The 18,656-nt window shown below is 41.2% G+C and overlaps 1 protein-coding gene across 1 annotated transcript in view; it reads right to left on the minus strand.

Moving 5' to 3' along the window:
• Nucleotides 1-2,109: 2,109 nt before the first annotated feature.
• ERMP1 (endoplasmic reticulum metallopeptidase 1) overlaps nucleotides 2,110-18,656 on the minus strand; it is a 52,307-nt gene continuing 35,760 nt past the window's right edge. The window contains exons 14-15 of the mRNA XM_077475049.1: nucleotides 13,746-13,909; nucleotides 2,110-8,469 (exon numbers count right to left, since the gene is read on the minus strand). Of these exons, the coding sequence (XP_077331175.1) occupies nucleotides 8,305-8,469; nucleotides 13,746-13,909 (329 nt within the window). The 3' untranslated portion in view covers nucleotides 2,110-8,304. The remainder of the gene's footprint in view (nucleotides 8,470-13,745; nucleotides 13,910-18,656) is intronic.

An 18,656-nucleotide genomic window follows, 5' to 3' on the forward strand; every position in this document is an offset into this window, starting at 1 on the left:
AAACAATGGAGAGCTGAAGTTGCCTGTACCTACCTTGTGTTAATACACAGTAAAGGAAGCTGACAGATGTGTTGCAGCAGGTCTATTTTTTTTCCTGTATTCTAGTGCATTGCCAGCCCATTTAAAATGAATGCAACACAACACAAATTAACCCAATGCATCTTACTTCTAGGCCTGCATATAAAATTTACACTGACGGACTGGCACTTTATGTCTTCCATCTTGAAACGAGCGGTTTGGCAACACCATGCTCAAATGGATAAACACGCTTTACTCTTACCCCTTGGCTCGAGTACGAGCCAATGGTGTCCTGTCTGAACCCTTCAAGATTTCAAACGGAACACGACAGGGCTACCCATTGTGACCGCTGCTTTTTGCCCTGTCACTGGAGCCATTCCTGTGCACTGTACACCTAAATCCAGACATCACGGGGGGTAGTGATGGGACACTCCCAGCAGAAGATCTCCACGTATGCAGACGACATGCTGTCCTCAATCACAAATCCCATGATCTTGATCCAGACTCTTCTACACAAATTTCAAACATACGGATCCCTATCGAACTTGAAGATTAACTTCAATGCAATGGGTATAGATAGGCTTGCCACAACCCCTACTCACACACCTCTAGGCTAGCTTTAAATTTAAGTGGACAAACACAGTCATGCTGAAAGCTATTCAAACTCTGCTTATCAAATGGCACACGAGTCTACACTCATGGTTTGGCAGATTTAAATATCAAGATGTGCATCCTCCCCAAATTCCTATTCCTCCTACAAGCCCTACCGATCCATATACCCTCTAACTACTTTGACCAAATGAGAGCTATGTTCTCCTGAATTTATATGGGCACATAAAAGACCAAGACTTGACAACAGCTCACACTACCCAAATCATACAGAGGGCTGGCAGTGCGGGACCTACGCAAATAACAGCAAGCAACCCATCTACCCAGACTCATTGACTGGAACCGCCGTCAGGCTACTAAATTATGGCCTCGCCTGCAACAGTCTCAGTGCATCATACCCCTAGACAGAGCCCCCTGGGGCCACCATTTACCCTTTGGTGGGTATAACCACTTCGATTTGCTCATCCCTCTTCGCCAGAGTCCACCTCACCCGATTCTTGGGAACCTGGGGTTCACCCCTGGAACTGAAGATCCTCTCTTCTGTTTCCTGAGGGAATCCAGTTACTGTCAAGCATCCCATTTCCTAGCCCATGGCAGATGGCCGTCCCCATCCTAACTCAAACCCAGAGGGCCGTTCTGATTAGACCACGGGAGGGTTCTTCAAATTAACCATTTCCTCAAGTCATTACCCAGCCCCCCCCCCCAGATAGCTTCTGCCAAACCATCCTCGAGACTTATTGCTCAGGGGAGGGCACCATGGCCTTATTGGCTGCCCATCAACTGTTGATAATGCCACCAGATGGTCAGCAACTGCAATGCCTCCCCCTCCCTTATGACCCCCCTCCTTTTCCTCCTCCTCCATTTTTCATTTATATTCTATTGTACATAGGGACCTGTGTTTTGTCCCTATAGACCTATACTTTACTACTGCTCTGCAATATCTGGAAAATAGGGGCGAGTTTCATGAGACCATCCAATGCTACACAAGGAATCCCTGTGAAAGAGATTTCTAACAAAACAGGTGTAGAGTAATATGAGCGCATTCTCTTGGTATACCCAACAGGGAGATATATGTCAAGAACGAAAGTTATGTTTACCATACTAGGTCTTTTCTTTTCTTCATGTAATGGGATATCCTGTCTATGACATGACGTGTTGTTGTCCACCTCAGCCTTTACCATTGTACCTTATCTTATGTTACTTGAGGATGATGTATCTCGTGTTTCTTTGCCCTTTCATATAAATAAAATAAGTGAAAAAATAAATTTACACTGACAAAATCAAGCGAAGGGTATGTCTAATCTTAACTTTTTAGAGATCTAGGGTCATCAACCTAAGCATATGGTAAAAGAATACATAAACTGTATACCTTTAGTGAAAACATATCAAAATACTCAGAGGCAGAAACTTAATGTTTTGATATGAAGTTTGACTGTAACATCTGTTCATGCATTACATACACAAAAATAATGACACATTGCGTTAATATGAAATAAAAACTTTATTTGGGACCGTGTACTCCAGTGGACCAACATTACAGTACAAAATGAAACCTGGGAAGTTTCCTTTTACTTCACATAGTTGTAATGCTGGCTGTTCATTTGAAGTATTTGACATAATACAAATTATTTGGACCAATGTGAACAGGTAGAGACTACAAACATATGCAGCATAGGACCTCAGTAGCCCGATGTATGTTAGACTTCTTACTACAGTTTAAAGGCCTTGTTCACAAATCCTGCACACCAAGGCCTTATTCACACGGCTTTAGCTTCAGCAAGAGCAAAGTGTACTGTAGAGCAAGCTTTTGCAAAGTATTTGTGAAACGTTTGTCAGGTTTTGAGCAGATTCATTGAAACCTTTAGGCCTCTTTTGCACAAGGGTGATAAGAACAGGCAATTGAGCTGTGGTTTTACCACCCACCTAAAGCCTTAAAGGCGTTGTGGCCTGTACAACATGAACTGGTACTTTATTCAGCACGGAGTACGTGCAAAGCATAGGGTGCTGCTATGTAGAGAGTGACTGCATAGCGGCTTTTTTTTTTTTTCAAAGTTAGTTTACCTCCAGTTCCAGTTTGGGAATGTTAAAACACAGATCTTGATAGGAGTGCTGACTGTCACTTTAAACAAGCTGCTAGGAGGATTTTACCAAACTTCACAGTGCTAATGCCAGCTGGTAGCTTGTTTAAAGTGACAGTCGAAATTCCAACTATGATCTTAAAAAAAAAAAAAAAAACATTTGTTGAAGGCCACGTTCACCTTTTGAAAAAAATAAAATAAAATTCAAGCACATTTTTTTAATTTTGTGCATTTATTATTTTTCTTAGTTTTCAGATCGCAGATGCAATCTCGGGCTCCTGCAGACCCTTAGGATAAAGGTCTGCCTGTACCAGGTATGGGCAGGCAGTTGCATCAAAGGACAATGAGATGCTCACTGGTGCCCTCTCAGCTCATTGAGAACTACAAGCCATCAGCTACCATGGCTGGCAGTGCTTGTAGGCACTCATTCACAGGAAACTGTGAATGAATGACGTGGTGAAGCCCTGTGCCCTTTTCAAATTCTGATAGAAGATGCAGTGAGAAAATCCCCCGTCCGCTGTCACAGGGAGAGAGGACTGGAAGTAGGGGGGGGGGAGCTGCAAATGCTGGAACATGTTCCATGTTCCACCCTAAAAACGGGAGGAACATGTAACATGCTACAAAAGGTGAACTTAGCTTTTAACACAGCCAAAAGCCACACAGGTACCAGGATTTACATGAATGTGCTCTGAGCCAGTATGTCAGTCCAGGAGGTAGATAGTAATCCTGGATGCCTGAACAAAGATAGCATGGTCCTTCTGGGAAAAAAAAAAACACTGATGAAAGCATTGTCTGAGGAGTGCCATGGTTTTCTGCGAGAAGAAATAATTAGCTGAAAGTGTAATACTAAAATCACTAGTATGGATGACCTCAATGTGAAAAACATACTGGAGCTGAATTTAAAAGGTGTCAATAATAGATTTATTTTGTAAAAGCTTGCTGTACATACTGCTCTTATACAGTTTACAGCCTGTGCGAAGAAGGCCTTCGATTTACTGAACACATAGCTCTACGGATATACAGCAGAGGTCAGCCAGCTTCATGTGGTACCTCTTAAAGCAGGGGTGGCCAACCAGTGGCCCATGGAACCCTCTGATGTGGCCCACGTCCTCCTGCTCTGGAATGGCGGGTTAGCAAGTCCAGATCACAGGTTGCCAAACCGTCATATCACAGCATCAGTGTTGTGAATGAAGCTGGTGGTAGAGGAAGAAATCGGCTGCAGAGCAGATCCCCATAAGCCGATGCTTCCTGTACAGCGCCGGCTTTTGCCACAGGCAGAGTCTATGGCAAAGTTCAGTTAACCCACAGGATAGACACAGGTGCACTACGTTGCACCCACAGTGTGGGTAAACCGCAGCATATCAGTGTGAAAGCAGTTTAGGCCCTTTTCACGCGATCGGCCCTACCCAATCGGACCCTCAATTCACCTCTACAGAGCGGCAGATATAAACAGACTTTTGTCCATTTACTCCTGCCTGCCTCCAATCCGATAAAAAAAAAAAATAGAAGGGAACTCGTCCCCTTCCATCTGGGTGGATTGGATCAGAGGGCCTATAGAGTAGCCGTGACCTGTCATCCACCCGCTCCCCTCATCATGGCCCGCAACTTGTTACCAAGTTGCTTAAAGTGGCCCTTGCTCTTAAAAAGGTTGTGCACCCGTCTTAAAGGGTACTACCTCTTATGCAGTAATGGGAAACTTGCCCAGCATGCACCCAATAGAGGTGACAAAAAACATAATTTCCCAGAAGACAAATAATTGTACATAATAAAAGAAACAAATAAATGCTATAGCAGGACCGACTCACAGCTTGAAGAGAAATCAATATTGGGCTTATGTAGGCAATACAAACAGCAAAGCTTAAGTGCGGTTTGGATGCCTAGGTAACCAACAAATCAGGTTTCACTGTGCAGAATCCAGTGAGTGAAAGATGAATGCCGATTGGTTGCTAGGGGTTACCACACTATATTTTTCTCCTGCCTTGCTGAGTGAGCCTGCATGTAGACAAAGCTTGTATTAGACCAAAGCTTACCAGATCAGTGCATACTGAGGATTTCTTTGGGGAAGGTCAACAAAAAACATTGTAAAAAAATATAAAGTTTGGATTCAAGTATAAATATCAGGAATTTAGAAAAAAAAAATAATCAGGTAAGGTATAGAAAAAGATATCTTGTATTGTACATAAAAGGCATACACTAAATCAGGCACTGAAATAAAAGTGATTTTGTTTTTTTATCTGGAGAATTTCTGCTCACACTGCATATCATTAGAATAATGTTGGGTTATGTCAAACACATTTTAATATATGATTTAGTGAATACCTGGCTACATGATGGGAGCTCTCTAAACAAGTTCACTTTGTTTTGGTGTGTGCAAAGTAGTGCAATGCAGATTCATGAATGTTATAAAGGAATAGGTGGAGGCTGCTTTGTGGAATCGTCTTTCATGAAGCACTAATTGGCAAATTATTTAACAAGACAAAAAGCAGAGGTGATCACTTTTCAAATCCTCATGCTACTTGTCAAACACATTGAGGCTCCCACTCCTGAACTTTGACGCCAATATTCTCGGGACAATGACCAATAAGTATTCAGATAAAGAATTCTGACATTTGTCCAGTCTTACCAATCATCATTCTTGATCTGGGGTCACAAACTTTAGAATTATTCTAGCCAGTTGGCCAGCAGCCAGTCAGATAGCATTCCAGTTACAGAAGTTTACACAACTGTGAGTCTCTTCTGGAATCCACGGTTCTGGTAATCCCCAAGATTTTAAAGTTAGCCTTTTTAATTGGCTCAGTTCCAATAACAACCAAGCTGTTAATGACAACTGCATTTTGGTGACAGCAGTTTGTCTGAAAGGTTTCATTCCACCTTTTGTGCACAGAATGATTATCAGGAATTGTTGGACTGTACTGCACTTTTATTGGAGTTCTCATATAGTATGAGCTTCTCATAAAAAAAAAAAAAGAAGAAGAAGAAGATTGCACTTTCACATTGGGGCAGTTTTAGGGGCTAGTTATACAAAATCACCACAGATAGTTTGGTGGCTAGGGACAGCTATACTTCTCAGCTTCTATAAAAAGGAAACAGACATTTCAAGTAGACCAGCTTACTGCTATATGTGCAGCTATGATCATGTAGCGCCGGTACTCCCAACGAGTATGCGCTATGTATTTAAATTTAGTTCTTGCTAAAAACTATAGTAAGTTTTGGGGTTAATTGTGCTAAATTGTACTTTGGCATCAGTTTGGCTGGGCTGTATAGAAGTTCTGCCTGGTCATAGGTGAGGTTGTACACCTGTGGGAGGCTTTAGAATGCAGTCTGGTTGGACGCATTAGGTACCAATCTTCATCTCGGAGCCAATCAGTGGGCACGTTAGTCTCACTCCGTAAACTGGGAGAGGGTTCTTAAGGTGCCGAAGTCACATGGTTCTGGGTTCCGGTCCAGAAGTTGTTGCTGTCTCCGTGGTCCTGGTCCTCCTGACCAGCCCCCAGGGGCCCTCATGGCCTGGGGTGTGGATCCACCCATTTCCAAGCCTCAGAACTGGCTAGTTTTTCAGGCGCAGTAACTAAGGATGATTCTAAGGTGTTCCGGTGCAGTCTTGGGTTTGGAGAGGCCCAGCAACTCTACACGCGACCAGGGGAGGACTCTTCAGTAAGAAAGCCATGCACAAGACTAGCTGCTCAGTAAGAGCCTGGAAGCTGAGCTGCCATGGACATTGACTGACACAATTCCACAATTCTTACAGTATCGCCGGACCAGCTGAAAGATTCTGGTACTGTAAGAAAAGTTCCTACTTCTATCCTTCCAGTTATAACGAAGATTCCAACCAAGTCTGTGTGAGAGACTTTGAAAAGCTAGAATTACCTGTTGGCTGCTAATCCCAAACTTAAGGATCTATCCAACAGTTAAAGAATCCAGTTGCAAGTGGCTATTCCCTGGATGTGAGAGAGATGAGAGAGAGAGACTTTTATTGAAGTCATCAGTTCCAAGCACCTGAGCTAAACTTTACCCCGATACCCTCTATTCCCAACTTAGAAACCGAATTTGTTCAACTGTTTTATGCAAAATAAAAATCCTAACAAGGAATTCAAGTGTCGGTCTCTACAGTTACTGGCTCATCAACCCTGGGAACCCCTAGACAAGAACAACAAGTGTGAGCTGGCGGAGGTAATCGGTAAGCCCTGAAAAATTCAGCAGCTCCTTCAGGGGTTAGTGCTACAATCATTTAAGGGAATAAAAAAACAAAAAAATTGTACAAGCAGCATTTTCCGGCATCGGACACACATTTCAGACCTTTTGGGTTGAATTACTATACTATACACTAAACTGCATGATTTTCAGGATGTACACTGGTGCACCCTATAGTCCTTAAGTTGTATATACAAGCTGGTGGGGTTCAAATGCAGTTTTAAGCTTAGATTTTAACATCAGTCTGCAGTTTATGAAGCCCTTAGGCTTTTGTATTAACAAAACTTGGCTGAGGGGAGGGTGTCAAACATCTACATGTGGAGCGCTCATTTTGATTTGGTAAGGGGTGCAAAGGACCCCTGGATCAATTTACCTTGGGTGGAAAGTGCTCCTGAAAGATATTGTGTTCAGGGCTGCAATAGGTGAACAGATCACACAGAACCCAAAAGCCGACCATAGATGGTTTGAATCTCAGCCAGTTCAGTAGAAACTGGCCAAAATTAGAACCATGTATGGGCAGGCTGAATGTACCCAAGTTGATTGATCGGAAGAACACATTTGTTTGGTAGGAGGGATCCCCCTCTCTTTCCTGCAACCCTCACTCCATGTATGGCCTTCCTTCAAGATCTGTATATCTTCAAAGCAATAGTGCTGTGCTTGGGGTCACTTATTCAGACTACTATTGTGAAAATATGGAATATTGTTTCAAAGACACAACCTCTTTCACTGACCTTACTTTAGGCATCAGAGCCAGCCCTAACCATAAATACACAAACATGAGATTTGGGCCAGATGCCCAGCTAAATACAGACAAGCAGGCCTCTGACTAGACAGATAATTTTGGTAGATTGGTACGGTTTTCCTTTCTATAAGGTGAAGCTGGGGATGCATTTGCACTCCCCAAACCCATAATACATGCCCACTCAGAATATAATGTATACAAATTTATGGAAAGATCTTTAGGCAGTCAGCACCTGCTTATATGCCTGATGTCAAAAATCTGCTTTACACTGCTTTGACCGATATCCCATTAATATAATAAACATTATATTAGAGGCAATAAGGGCAACAGTAATTAAGACCACATATTTTGTAAACAGGGATGTCCAGTGTGAAAACTATTAAGACTCCATGGATCACTACTAGTCTCTTTGCCCGATGTCTGAATACTTTGCTTTACACAGGATTCATTCAAATTTATTTTTTGCATAAACTTCTTGTCCCCCCCAAAAAAAAAAAATTGTCTTTATAATCCAATAACCTAGAGTAGACCATCACCATGGATATGAAGCAGCAGATCAATGGACCGTCATGGACCACTTTTCTTTATTCTGATCTTTTCTCATAATTCCTCCCTCTGGTCACTGTACATGCACATACCACACTATGTTGATAATGGTGAAAGACATCAATAGACAAACAGGTCGTATGTGCTGACCCAGCTGGATGGGAAGCTCCAATCTGGGAATTTATGAAGAAGTGCATCCAGCTGAGGAGAATGCTGATTAGATCCAAAGAAATAGTGAGATGCTACAGCAACTGTGACCATCCCATCAGAATAATCATCTGAACCCTGAAAGAGACAGATATATATATATATATATATATTACACATGTTCCAGGTCTAAGCACAGATTGTATCACTCAGTTACCATTTTGAAAGAAGCTGTGACAAAAAACAAAAAAAAAAAACAGAGCACTTTAAAACATTGGCTTATACAATTAATTTGTGCTGAAGAATCGATACACTATTTTCAAACCAGTCACAACAAGAACAGGTAGCCAATTTTTCTCTCCTCATTTATTCATCTCTTCTTTCACCATGCAAAAAGGATTATTTATCAGATCATGATGACCTGTTCTATAAATCTGCATATTCATATAGGCCATCCAGTGAAATCCTGTTTTCATGGTGACAGAAGTGAGAAAGGTATGAGATACAATGAGATGAGAGGCATAATAGATGAGAAAGGTAAATGTGTTGCTTGTTTTTGAGACTGTTCTGATCTATAGGTTTCATTAGTTTTCCAAAGTGCAGGTTAGAGAATCAAAAACAAAATCTAAAAATGGCTGTTTGGGGCAACTGCCATATTTCTTTGAATCGATAAATACCTACTTGGCCCCAACTGGGGCTTCTGTAAGAATCTAATCGGTCAATTTAAAATAAGAATGCAGGCTTACCTAGAAAATATCTTTGCTCCATTATTTAGCTTCATTTAGATCAATAGTCTCCACATTTGTTAACACAAACCAGTAAACCAAACCATGCAATGAGAAGGTCATGCATGTATTGCTTATTAACTATAAGCCAAAAGTAGGGGACAACCAAGTGGCAGTGGGTTCTGAGCAAGCAAAAGCATTCTAACACCTGGCAGTTCAGTGATCTCCTGCCTGTATAGTCCCAGCCGTGATGTCACTACAAGGAGTGGAGCAGGACATGGAGCCTGTAATGGTCATGCGTACTGAGCACACCAATAGCGTGTGTATTTTGCTCATATGGTCAGCCATTACATTTTGTTCTGTGTTAAAACCAGGGATCCAGCAGCTCTGATTGCTCCCCTCTTCCAGAACATACACACAGACCTCTCCATTACCCAATCCACAACTTAAATCTGGAAAACCGGATAAAAAAAACTGTCACCCTCGCAAGCTTGAGCAATCCAGAAGCCAGATACCGGTCATAAATAGCTCAGTTGAAGGGGATGGCTAATACACAGCTCTGCTACACTGGTTAGCAGTTATAACTCTGAAACTTCAGTGTGTTTCATAACTCATGAAATAATAATAGCACAGACAGATTATTTACCTCCCTCAGTTAATTGGTAGCATTTTGATACCCAAACATCATTAACCTAGAAGTGCTGGGAGCAAAACCAGCCCAATTCAACCCAAACCTGTCAAGTTTATATTCATTTCAAAGCTAAATTCAAGCTGGATAATAATCTGCATGTTAGCAGGCTGTACCCTTTAGGTACTCAGATATAAAATCCTATAGAAAACTGTATCTGGGACATAGTCATAACCCTAGTGACATCCCAGAAACCACACCTCAGCTGTTTAATTGGTCAGATGGCCTCTCAACACCCCTTTGATACCAGAGAAAAAGGGAATGTCAGGATAGTTTGACAGCACTTGTGAAAGCCACTGTACTGTGGCTTCCTTTTAAACTCTTCTTTATTTTTATGTTGCATTATTGACTCTAATTTTAGTAACACTCTTTTTCTGTATATATTTTATTTTCACCATTTGCCCTTTTCTTTATTAAATCCCATTTTGAAAAGTGCTGAACATTGTCTCTCTTTTAATGCAACACTAAAAGAATCTCTATCTCTTGAAGAGAGCTACCGTAGTATAAATCTCTGAACATACCACATACTGTGGTGACAGTGTGCGACAGTTGTGGAGGTTCCAATTTGGTGGTGGCAGTTAAAGTGTTAACTGCTTGATTAACTTAAACACCGTGACAATCGCTCTCAGGCTGCTGGCACCTAGATTATGGGCCCGCGAGCTGGAAAATGTTTGTGCAGCCGAGAGTGGCATTGTTACGCAAGTGACGGCATGCTGTGAGATTGCCCAATCCTTTGTCACTAGCTGGTGGGAAGGGCAGGGGTCTGATACAGCTTTTTGTCGCAGAGCCGAGAAGTGCCATTGAACACAAATGATGGGGCAATATTCTATCCATTAACCACTAGGCGGCACAGTGGTGTAGTGGTTAGCACTCACCTAGCAGTAAAAAGGGTCGCTGGTTCGAATCCCAACCACGACACTACCTGTTCTCCCTGTGCCTGCGTGGGTTTCCTCCAAGTACTCCGGTTTCCTCCCGTGCTCAAAAGACATGCAGGTAGGTTAATTGGCTTCTGTCCAAAATTGGCCCTAGTATATGAATGGGGACCTTGGATTGTGGGCTCCTTGAGGGTAGGGACTGATGCGAGTGTGCAATGTACAGGGATAGAGACAATTGCAGACACTCACTCAGGTTGAACTGGATGGACCGGTGTCTTTATTCAACCTTACCAACTATGTAACTATGTAACCACTGATGTTGGGGTGTTTATTCCTCCCAATGATCACTGGCACCATGGCATTTATTACTATCCAACTGACTACCAACATTGGGGCATTTATTACTCCTACTAACCACTAATGCCAAATCATTTATTACTGCCGCTAATATAATGACATTTATCATTCCCACGGACATCTGATACCTTTATCATTTCTATTGAACCCAGGGAATGTTTTACTTCTTCTTGTACTCCCACTGACTACAGAGCAATAATTTTTCTTACTGGCCCTCCAACATCCGGGATTATTTACAACCTCAATTCAAATAAAGTTGGTATGCTGTGTAAAAACTACATAAAAACAGAAGACCATGCTTTGCAAATCATCGATACCCATATTTTATTCACAATAGAAAACTTTCCAATGTTTATGAAAATGTACAATTTTAAGAAGAAAAAAAAAGCCAAGTAATTTTGAAATTAATGGCAGCAACACGTCTCAAAAAAGTTGGAACAGGGCCATGTTTACCACGGTGGAGCATCGCTTTTCTTTTAACAATATTCTGTTAACATCTGGGAACGGAGACCAGTTGCTGGAGTTTTGGGAGAAGGATGTTCTTGCCCGATATAAGATTCTTACTGCTCAACAGTCCTGGGTCTTAGTCATATTTTTTGTTTCAAAATGTGCCAAATATTTTCAATTGGTGAAAGGTCTGGACTGCAGGCAGACCAGTTAAACACCTAGACTCCTCTACCAGGAAGCCATGCTGTTGTCATAGGGGCAGTACAAGGTTCATCATTGACCTGCTGATATATGCAAGGTCGCCCATGAAGAAGGAGATTTCATTTGGATGGGAGAATATACTGCTCTATAACCTTTCAGCATTGATGGTGCCTTTCCAGATGTGCAAGCTGCCCATTCCATACACATTAATGCATATGCACCCCCAAACCATCAGAGATGCAGGCTTTTAAACTGAGTGCTGATAACCTGGAAGATCTCTCTCCTCTGGATAACATGGTTACCATTGTTGCCAAAAAAGAATGTCAAAATTTCAGTTTGTCTGACCACAGAACAGTTTTTCACTTTGTAAGAGACCATTTTAAATGAGATTCGGCCCATAGAAGATGATGGCATTTATGGATCATGTTCAGTTATGGCTTCTTTTTTGGCATAATAGAGGTTTGCTTGCATTTTTGGGTGAAGCGTGTTCAAAGACACTTATTTTTGGAAGTCCATGCAAAAGATATTCATCACAGAATTGTGCTTGTTTTTCATGCCGTGCCATCTGAGGGCATGAAGATCACAGGCATCCAAGATTGCATTTTGGCCTTGTCCCTTGTACACAGATTTCGTAATCTTTTGATATTATGTACTGTAGAGGACGCTATACAAGTCTTTGCAATTTTACATTAAAGAACATTATTCCGAAATTGTTCGACAATTTTTAAACACAGCTTTTCAGACTGGCAAACATCTGCCCATCTTTATTTTTGTTACACTATGACTCTCTAAGATGCCCTTGTTATAGCCAATCATGTCACTGACCTGTTGCCTAACCCAATTAGGTGCAAAATGTTCTTCCAGCTCTTCCTTGTTAGTACCGCATACTTTGCCAGCTTTCTGTTGCCCTGTCCCAAATTGTTTGAGATGTGTTGCTGCCACCAATTTCAAAATTACTTTTTCTTTTTTAAATGATACAGATAAATTTTCTCAGTTTAAACATTTCATGTTTTCTATGTTCTACATATAAACCAGAATAAAATGAATAAATTTTCAAATCTCATAAACCCAAATTTTTTCACAATAGATTTTACACAGTGTCCCAATGTTTTGGGAATTTGGGTTGTATTACTCAAGTGAGCATTTTTTTACTCCAGTCCTGTCTAGTTGCCAGTCTGACAAACTGTGAACTGACTTTTATTTAAACATTTCAGGGACCCCTTATTTAGAATTTCTGACCCTGGTAATGCTTAAGGCGGGAGTCCGCCGGGACTCCGCGTTTTTTTTTTTTTTTTTTAAAGCCAGCAGCTACAAATACTGCAGCTGCTGACTTTTAAAATAGTGACACTTACCTGTCCAGCGCGCCCGCGATGTCGGCACCCGAAGCCGATCTCTAGATCGTCTGTCGGGTGCTGCCACCGCCATCTTGGGTATGGGAATCAGGAAAAGGAGCCCTTCGGCTTCATTTCCCGGTTCCCTACTGCGCATGCGCAAATCGCTCTGTGCAATAAGGACGGTCCCCGCTGCCTCTGGGATCTGTGTGTTTCCCAGCAGGCAGCGGGGCACTTGCGGAAAGGGGCGGGCACTTGCGAAAAGGGGCGTAATCTACGCCCCTTTCCGCAGAGAGCCATCCCGGAAGTGGGTGCAGAATACCTGTACTGTACAGGTATCTGCACACCCCTCCGCCCTGAAATGTGCCAATTGTGGCGCCGGAGGGGGGGAGGGTTCCGATGAGCGGAGGTCCACTTTAGGGTGGACCTCCGCTTTAAGGTCATGCTGATAACACATGTTTGAGCATGAAACGAGGCAGTTTACATGGACAGCAAATATCAAATATTAGGTGACCAAAGACACCTTACTTTCAGAGGTTAGAATCAATCTCAGACAAAGCAAATTAAGCTAAATACAGAGGCAAACAAATATTTTATGAGCAATTTTGCACAATTCTAGTTAATCATTTAAAAATGAATATACAGCTTTTTACTTAAGCCCAGTCCAGGCTGGTTCCCTTAAACGCTGAACATAGATTTTTGCTTTTCTGTTGAAAACACAGATTACTTCTACATTTAGTCTGACATTGTCACAAAGTTGTCCCCTTCAAGGGTTGTTTCTTGTGCTCACCTTCAATTCAATCCAAAATTTCCATACTGGAGCCTGGAGGCCATGAGAGTAATATACAAAGTAGTCCCCACCATTGCTTGGCACTGGTATCCCATCACCTAGAGACCAGCTAGACAGCACAAAAGGGTCATGTGGGCGAACATATACCGTCATGTGACTTGGTCCTAGGGTGAAAAAAATAAATACATTTGAAAACTTTGCAGTTATTAAAATTTTGATATGTCACTATTCTCTTTCAACTACAAGGTTTCCAACTATAGCAAATATGAGAACTTTAGTTATACAGATTGTTAAAAGGGAAACAGAATGATAATATAGACACTATTGTTCTGCCCTTCATCCCAAGAAACATAGGTTATAGTTTTGGACTCAAGCTCATTTAAGTCAGCCGAGTGTCTACTATTAGGGCTTTTTTTTTTTACATGACAGTTATGTGACTACAACTACTGCCAGACCAAACATTGCCCTTCTCTTGCACAGCAGCTTCAATAACAAACAGTTGATCTGTTGTGGATCCCTGCAATCCAAGTAGCAAATAAACTGGTTATTACTGAAAAATGAGTCCGTCTTCCTATGCCGACTGCCTAAAAATGCTAGTTGCCCTACTTCACAAACCCAAGATAAGAATGCTGGGAATAAAATGGAAAAATTATAAAAAGGTCAGCAATTACATCCCATTTTTCGGGCATCACGTTTACTTTAAATTCGGTTACATTAGTTAACCACTCCCTGACGGCCTGCCATAAATATACTGCGGCAAGGCGGGTCTATTACGCAAAATCGCGTACCTGCACTGTAGTTGGGGGGGGGTTAGCGCGCATGCCGTCTGGAGGCATGATTGGGCTCTTATTGGCCACAGGGGGAGCCAATCAGCGGGCCCCGGGGGACGCAATTGCTCCCCGCAGAGACAGAACGGTGGTCCGCTGATATAAACCAGCAGACCGCCATGCTGTCAGGCATGGACACTCTGATCTAGTGTTCCTGATAATCAGGAACATGGAACAGAGTGTCCATGCAGTGAGCCCATCCCCCAACACAGTTAGAAACACACTAAGGGAACACGGTTAACCCCTTGATAGCCCCTGATGTTAACCACTTCCCTGCCTGTGTCATTAGTACAATGTGCATATTTTTAACACTGGTCACTGTAATAATGTCAGTTTCCCAAAAAAAGTGTCAGCTAGGTGCCGATCTGTCCGCTGCAATGTCTCAGTCCCGCTAAAAATCGCTGATCATTACAGGTAAAAAAAAAAAAAAAGCCATAAATATATCCCTTATTTTGTAAACGCTATAGCTTTTGCGCAAACTAATCAATATACGCTTCAGGCTTTCAATTTACCAAAAATATGTAGCAGAATACATATTGGCTTAAATTGCATTTCTGCATCAATTTTTTTTATTGGACAGGTTTTATAGCAGAAAGTAAAATATATATTATTTATTTATTTGTTAATTTTTTTAATTGTTGTTTTTGTTTATAGCGCAAACAATAAAAAAGCGCAGAGGTGATCAAATACCCACAAAAGAAAGCTCTATTTTGGGGGGAAAAAAAAAGAACATCAATTTTAATTGGGTATAGTGTTGCACGGCCGCACAATTGTCAGTTAAAATAATGCAGTGCTGCATTGCAAAAAATGGGGGTAAGGGGGTAGGGGGTAAATCCTTCTAGGGATGAAGTTAACACTGATCAGCGCACTAGCAAAATCACCTGGACAGCCTTAATATTTGAGACACCACAATAAAAGATGTATTTATGGTATGCCTTTACATGATGTGGAAACACTCAACAGATGCTGGCACGGTTTTAGCCTTGTAAGAGCCCCCTTTAAGCTATATGGCCCAACATCCTACTATTGCTCTTCTGGTGGAATTTGTTAGTATCTTTATGTACCATTTTGTGTGCCTAAGGCCGCTGACACACGGGCGGATTGTCTGCCCAACTTAGTCCGCTGAACCGTGTTTCAGCGGACAATCCGCTTGTGTGTGGGCTTCAGCGGACTTTTTCAGCGGACAGTCTGACGGACTAAGTCTTTCGGAATTTCCGTAATTTTGTCCGTCCAAACTTGGTTTCAGCGGACAGTCCGCTCGTGTGTAGGCAAGTTGGACGGACTAAGTATGGCGCATGCTCAGAAAGGATTTACACGCCGAAGGTTGCATTGCAGTGTATTGGACGTCGAATTTCTAGTCCCGTCGTACGTGCTGTACACGTCATCGCGCAAGCTTTCAGCAGACTGTCTGCTCATAGTGTGTGGTCAAGTCCGTTCATTCAAAAGTTGGACGGACTGTCTGTCGGATTGTCTGACGAACTTAGTTGGGCAGACCATCCGCCCGTGTGTACGCGGTCTAAGGGGTTTGCTTTTCTATCTATGCAGTTCTGAAATATACCTGTCTGACAACACAGTCAGTTTGGTGACCTGACAATTCTGTACTGCAATGAAAGTGGTTGTAAACCTCAGACATGAAATGTGAACAAAGCATTTCTTTCTATAGTGTGTACTTGTCTCAGTTAAAAGCACTAAGTGTCATTTCTGTCTGCTGCTTTGTTCCCTTGTTTTCAGCATGAATTACTTCTGACAAAGTGACAGGGGACCTCCAGCTTATTGACAGCCTCAGCTCTGTTCCTGTGTGCTGTGTGAAGGGAGTGTTTGTCTCTTCCCTCCAATCAGCTCTCCTCACTAAGCTCTGCAGAGTGTAATTTCAGCTCAGAGCTGCCTTTTTTTCCGACAGCTCAGACAAGCTTTACAAATTTGGCACATAAACAGGTACAACTTATGTAGGAGGATTTGTTCCATCTGGAGTATCAGCTGAGGCCAGTCACTTCACTGGGTATATGTAAGGGTTTGCAACCACTTTATGCAATAAAGCTTGATCCTGATGTAGCTGAAGAAGCAGCAGGAGACAGAGTAATCTCTCCTGTCAGCATGTTCTCCTGTTAGCAAATGTACATGCAGCACTTCCGACTGGCACCTAGTGATACCCTTTTCTCCACAAGTTCTACTGCAACTGTGATTACAAAAAACTGACACCAAGCCAAAATTCAAGTATTTGCACTAGTTGCATTTAAAAATGAATGCAATTAATACACAAGTGCATTCATTGATTTTTCTCTTTACATATATCTGCCTTGAGTTCCGCTTCAAAACATGAAACACTCCTAAGTCGTCAAGTGTTCCCTTAACCACCTGACCTCCGGAAGATTTAGTACCCCCCCTCATGACCAGGCAATTTTAAAGTAAGCGATACGGCTTACTTTAACTGACAATTGCACGGTTGTACAACACTGTAATTTGTTTTGCAACAAATAGAGCTTTCTTTTGGTTGTATTTTGATCACCGCTGCTTTTTTTTTTTGGCACTATGAACAAAAAAAAGGCAGACAGTTTTGAAAAAAAATAAGCCAACATTTTTTACTTTCTGCTATAAAACATATATTTTTTTTTTAATCTAATTTCTTCATACATTTAGGCCAATATGTATTCTGCTACATACGAAGTAGGTACTCCTGCGCTAAAAGGGAATGTAAGTATATTCTATAGATGCTGCATCCACTGTAAGGGCCAAACGGGTTACCCAAATTTATGAAAAGTTAGAGAGGTAAGTGGTGTTGCGCTCCTACAATTATTATTTGAGGTTCATAACATAATTGTGATATATCCAAGTGACAATAAATATAAATAGATATTGTTTGAGGTTCATAACATAATTATCACATATCCGAGTGGCAATAAATACAAATAAAATGTATAATGTCTAGTTATGTCTCTTGCAATAAATTGCTTAAAGTAGATCTAATCCGCAATGTGCAAAATTATAAATAAATAAATAAAATCACAATAGACGTAAACAACAATATGTGCAAATAAGCAAAATATACAAATACTAATCAGTGCAAAAAATTATTGTGCAAATATATAGAAGAAATGTGCAAATATGCAGAGTGAAATGCCACAAGAGGCATAAATAAAGTCCAGAGTGAGATATGGAGCTCTGCAGGGTCCACTGTGCAAAATAGTGCAAGTGTAGCAGTGTTTTACAGCTCCACTATTCTGCTAAAAAAATAATAATAAAAAAGATAATCCCAATTAGCGTATATTGAATGGTTTATGCAAACATTATAGCGTCTACAAACTATGGGATATAGTAATGGAATTTTTTTTTATATACTAGTAATGGCAGCCACTGCAATATTGTTTACAAAAGAATTGGGGTATATATTGAGTTTCTTTTTTTTATAAATTCATTAAAAGTGTATTTTTTTCAATAAAAAATTGCATCCCATAAAACCTTTGTGCAAAAAAAAGACAAAAAAAATACAATGAATGCCATTTTATTCCCTAGGCGGTGTGTGTATATACATACATACACACACACACACACACACACACACACACACACACACACACACACACACACAAATATATATATGCAAGTAATTTTCTAGCAAAAAAAAAAAAAGATTTCAACAAAAGGTGCCAGAAAAGGCCTGGAGGCTTGGTCTTCAAGTGGTTAAACTCAGTATGGTAGATTTTCAGTGTATACGAAAGTCTCCAAACAACTAACAAAAAACTGTATAGAGTTAACAGTGCACATAACTGAGGCTGGCCACACATTATACAAGCTTCTTGTACAATTTTCCTTTAGATTTACCAAAACCATATAGTATGGAGGTCAAACTTAAACACTTTCAAATTGTATGCAATAAGGCAGGTCCTTGCATTACATAGTTGAAGTTCTATCTAAAGGACCTGAATAAGAAAATTGTATAATGTATGGCCAGCTTTAGTTGCAAGCATTTCCTCCACATGGCTCAGTAATCCCTTTAAGCAAAACCATTGTGAACAATGTTCAGTAGGGGCGTGGGCAAGGGTAAACGCAATTTACTGCAGTCACAGAGGAAGTTTTGGTTCTTGTT

The sequence above is a fragment of the Lithobates pipiens genome, unplaced genomic scaffold (assembly GCF_037356315.1).
Source record: "Lithobates pipiens isolate NorthernLeopardFrog02 unplaced genomic scaffold, aLitPip1_a1.2 Scaffold_13, whole genome shotgun sequence".
Lineage (NCBI taxonomy): Eukaryota > Metazoa > Chordata > Amphibia > Anura > Ranidae > Lithobates > Lithobates pipiens.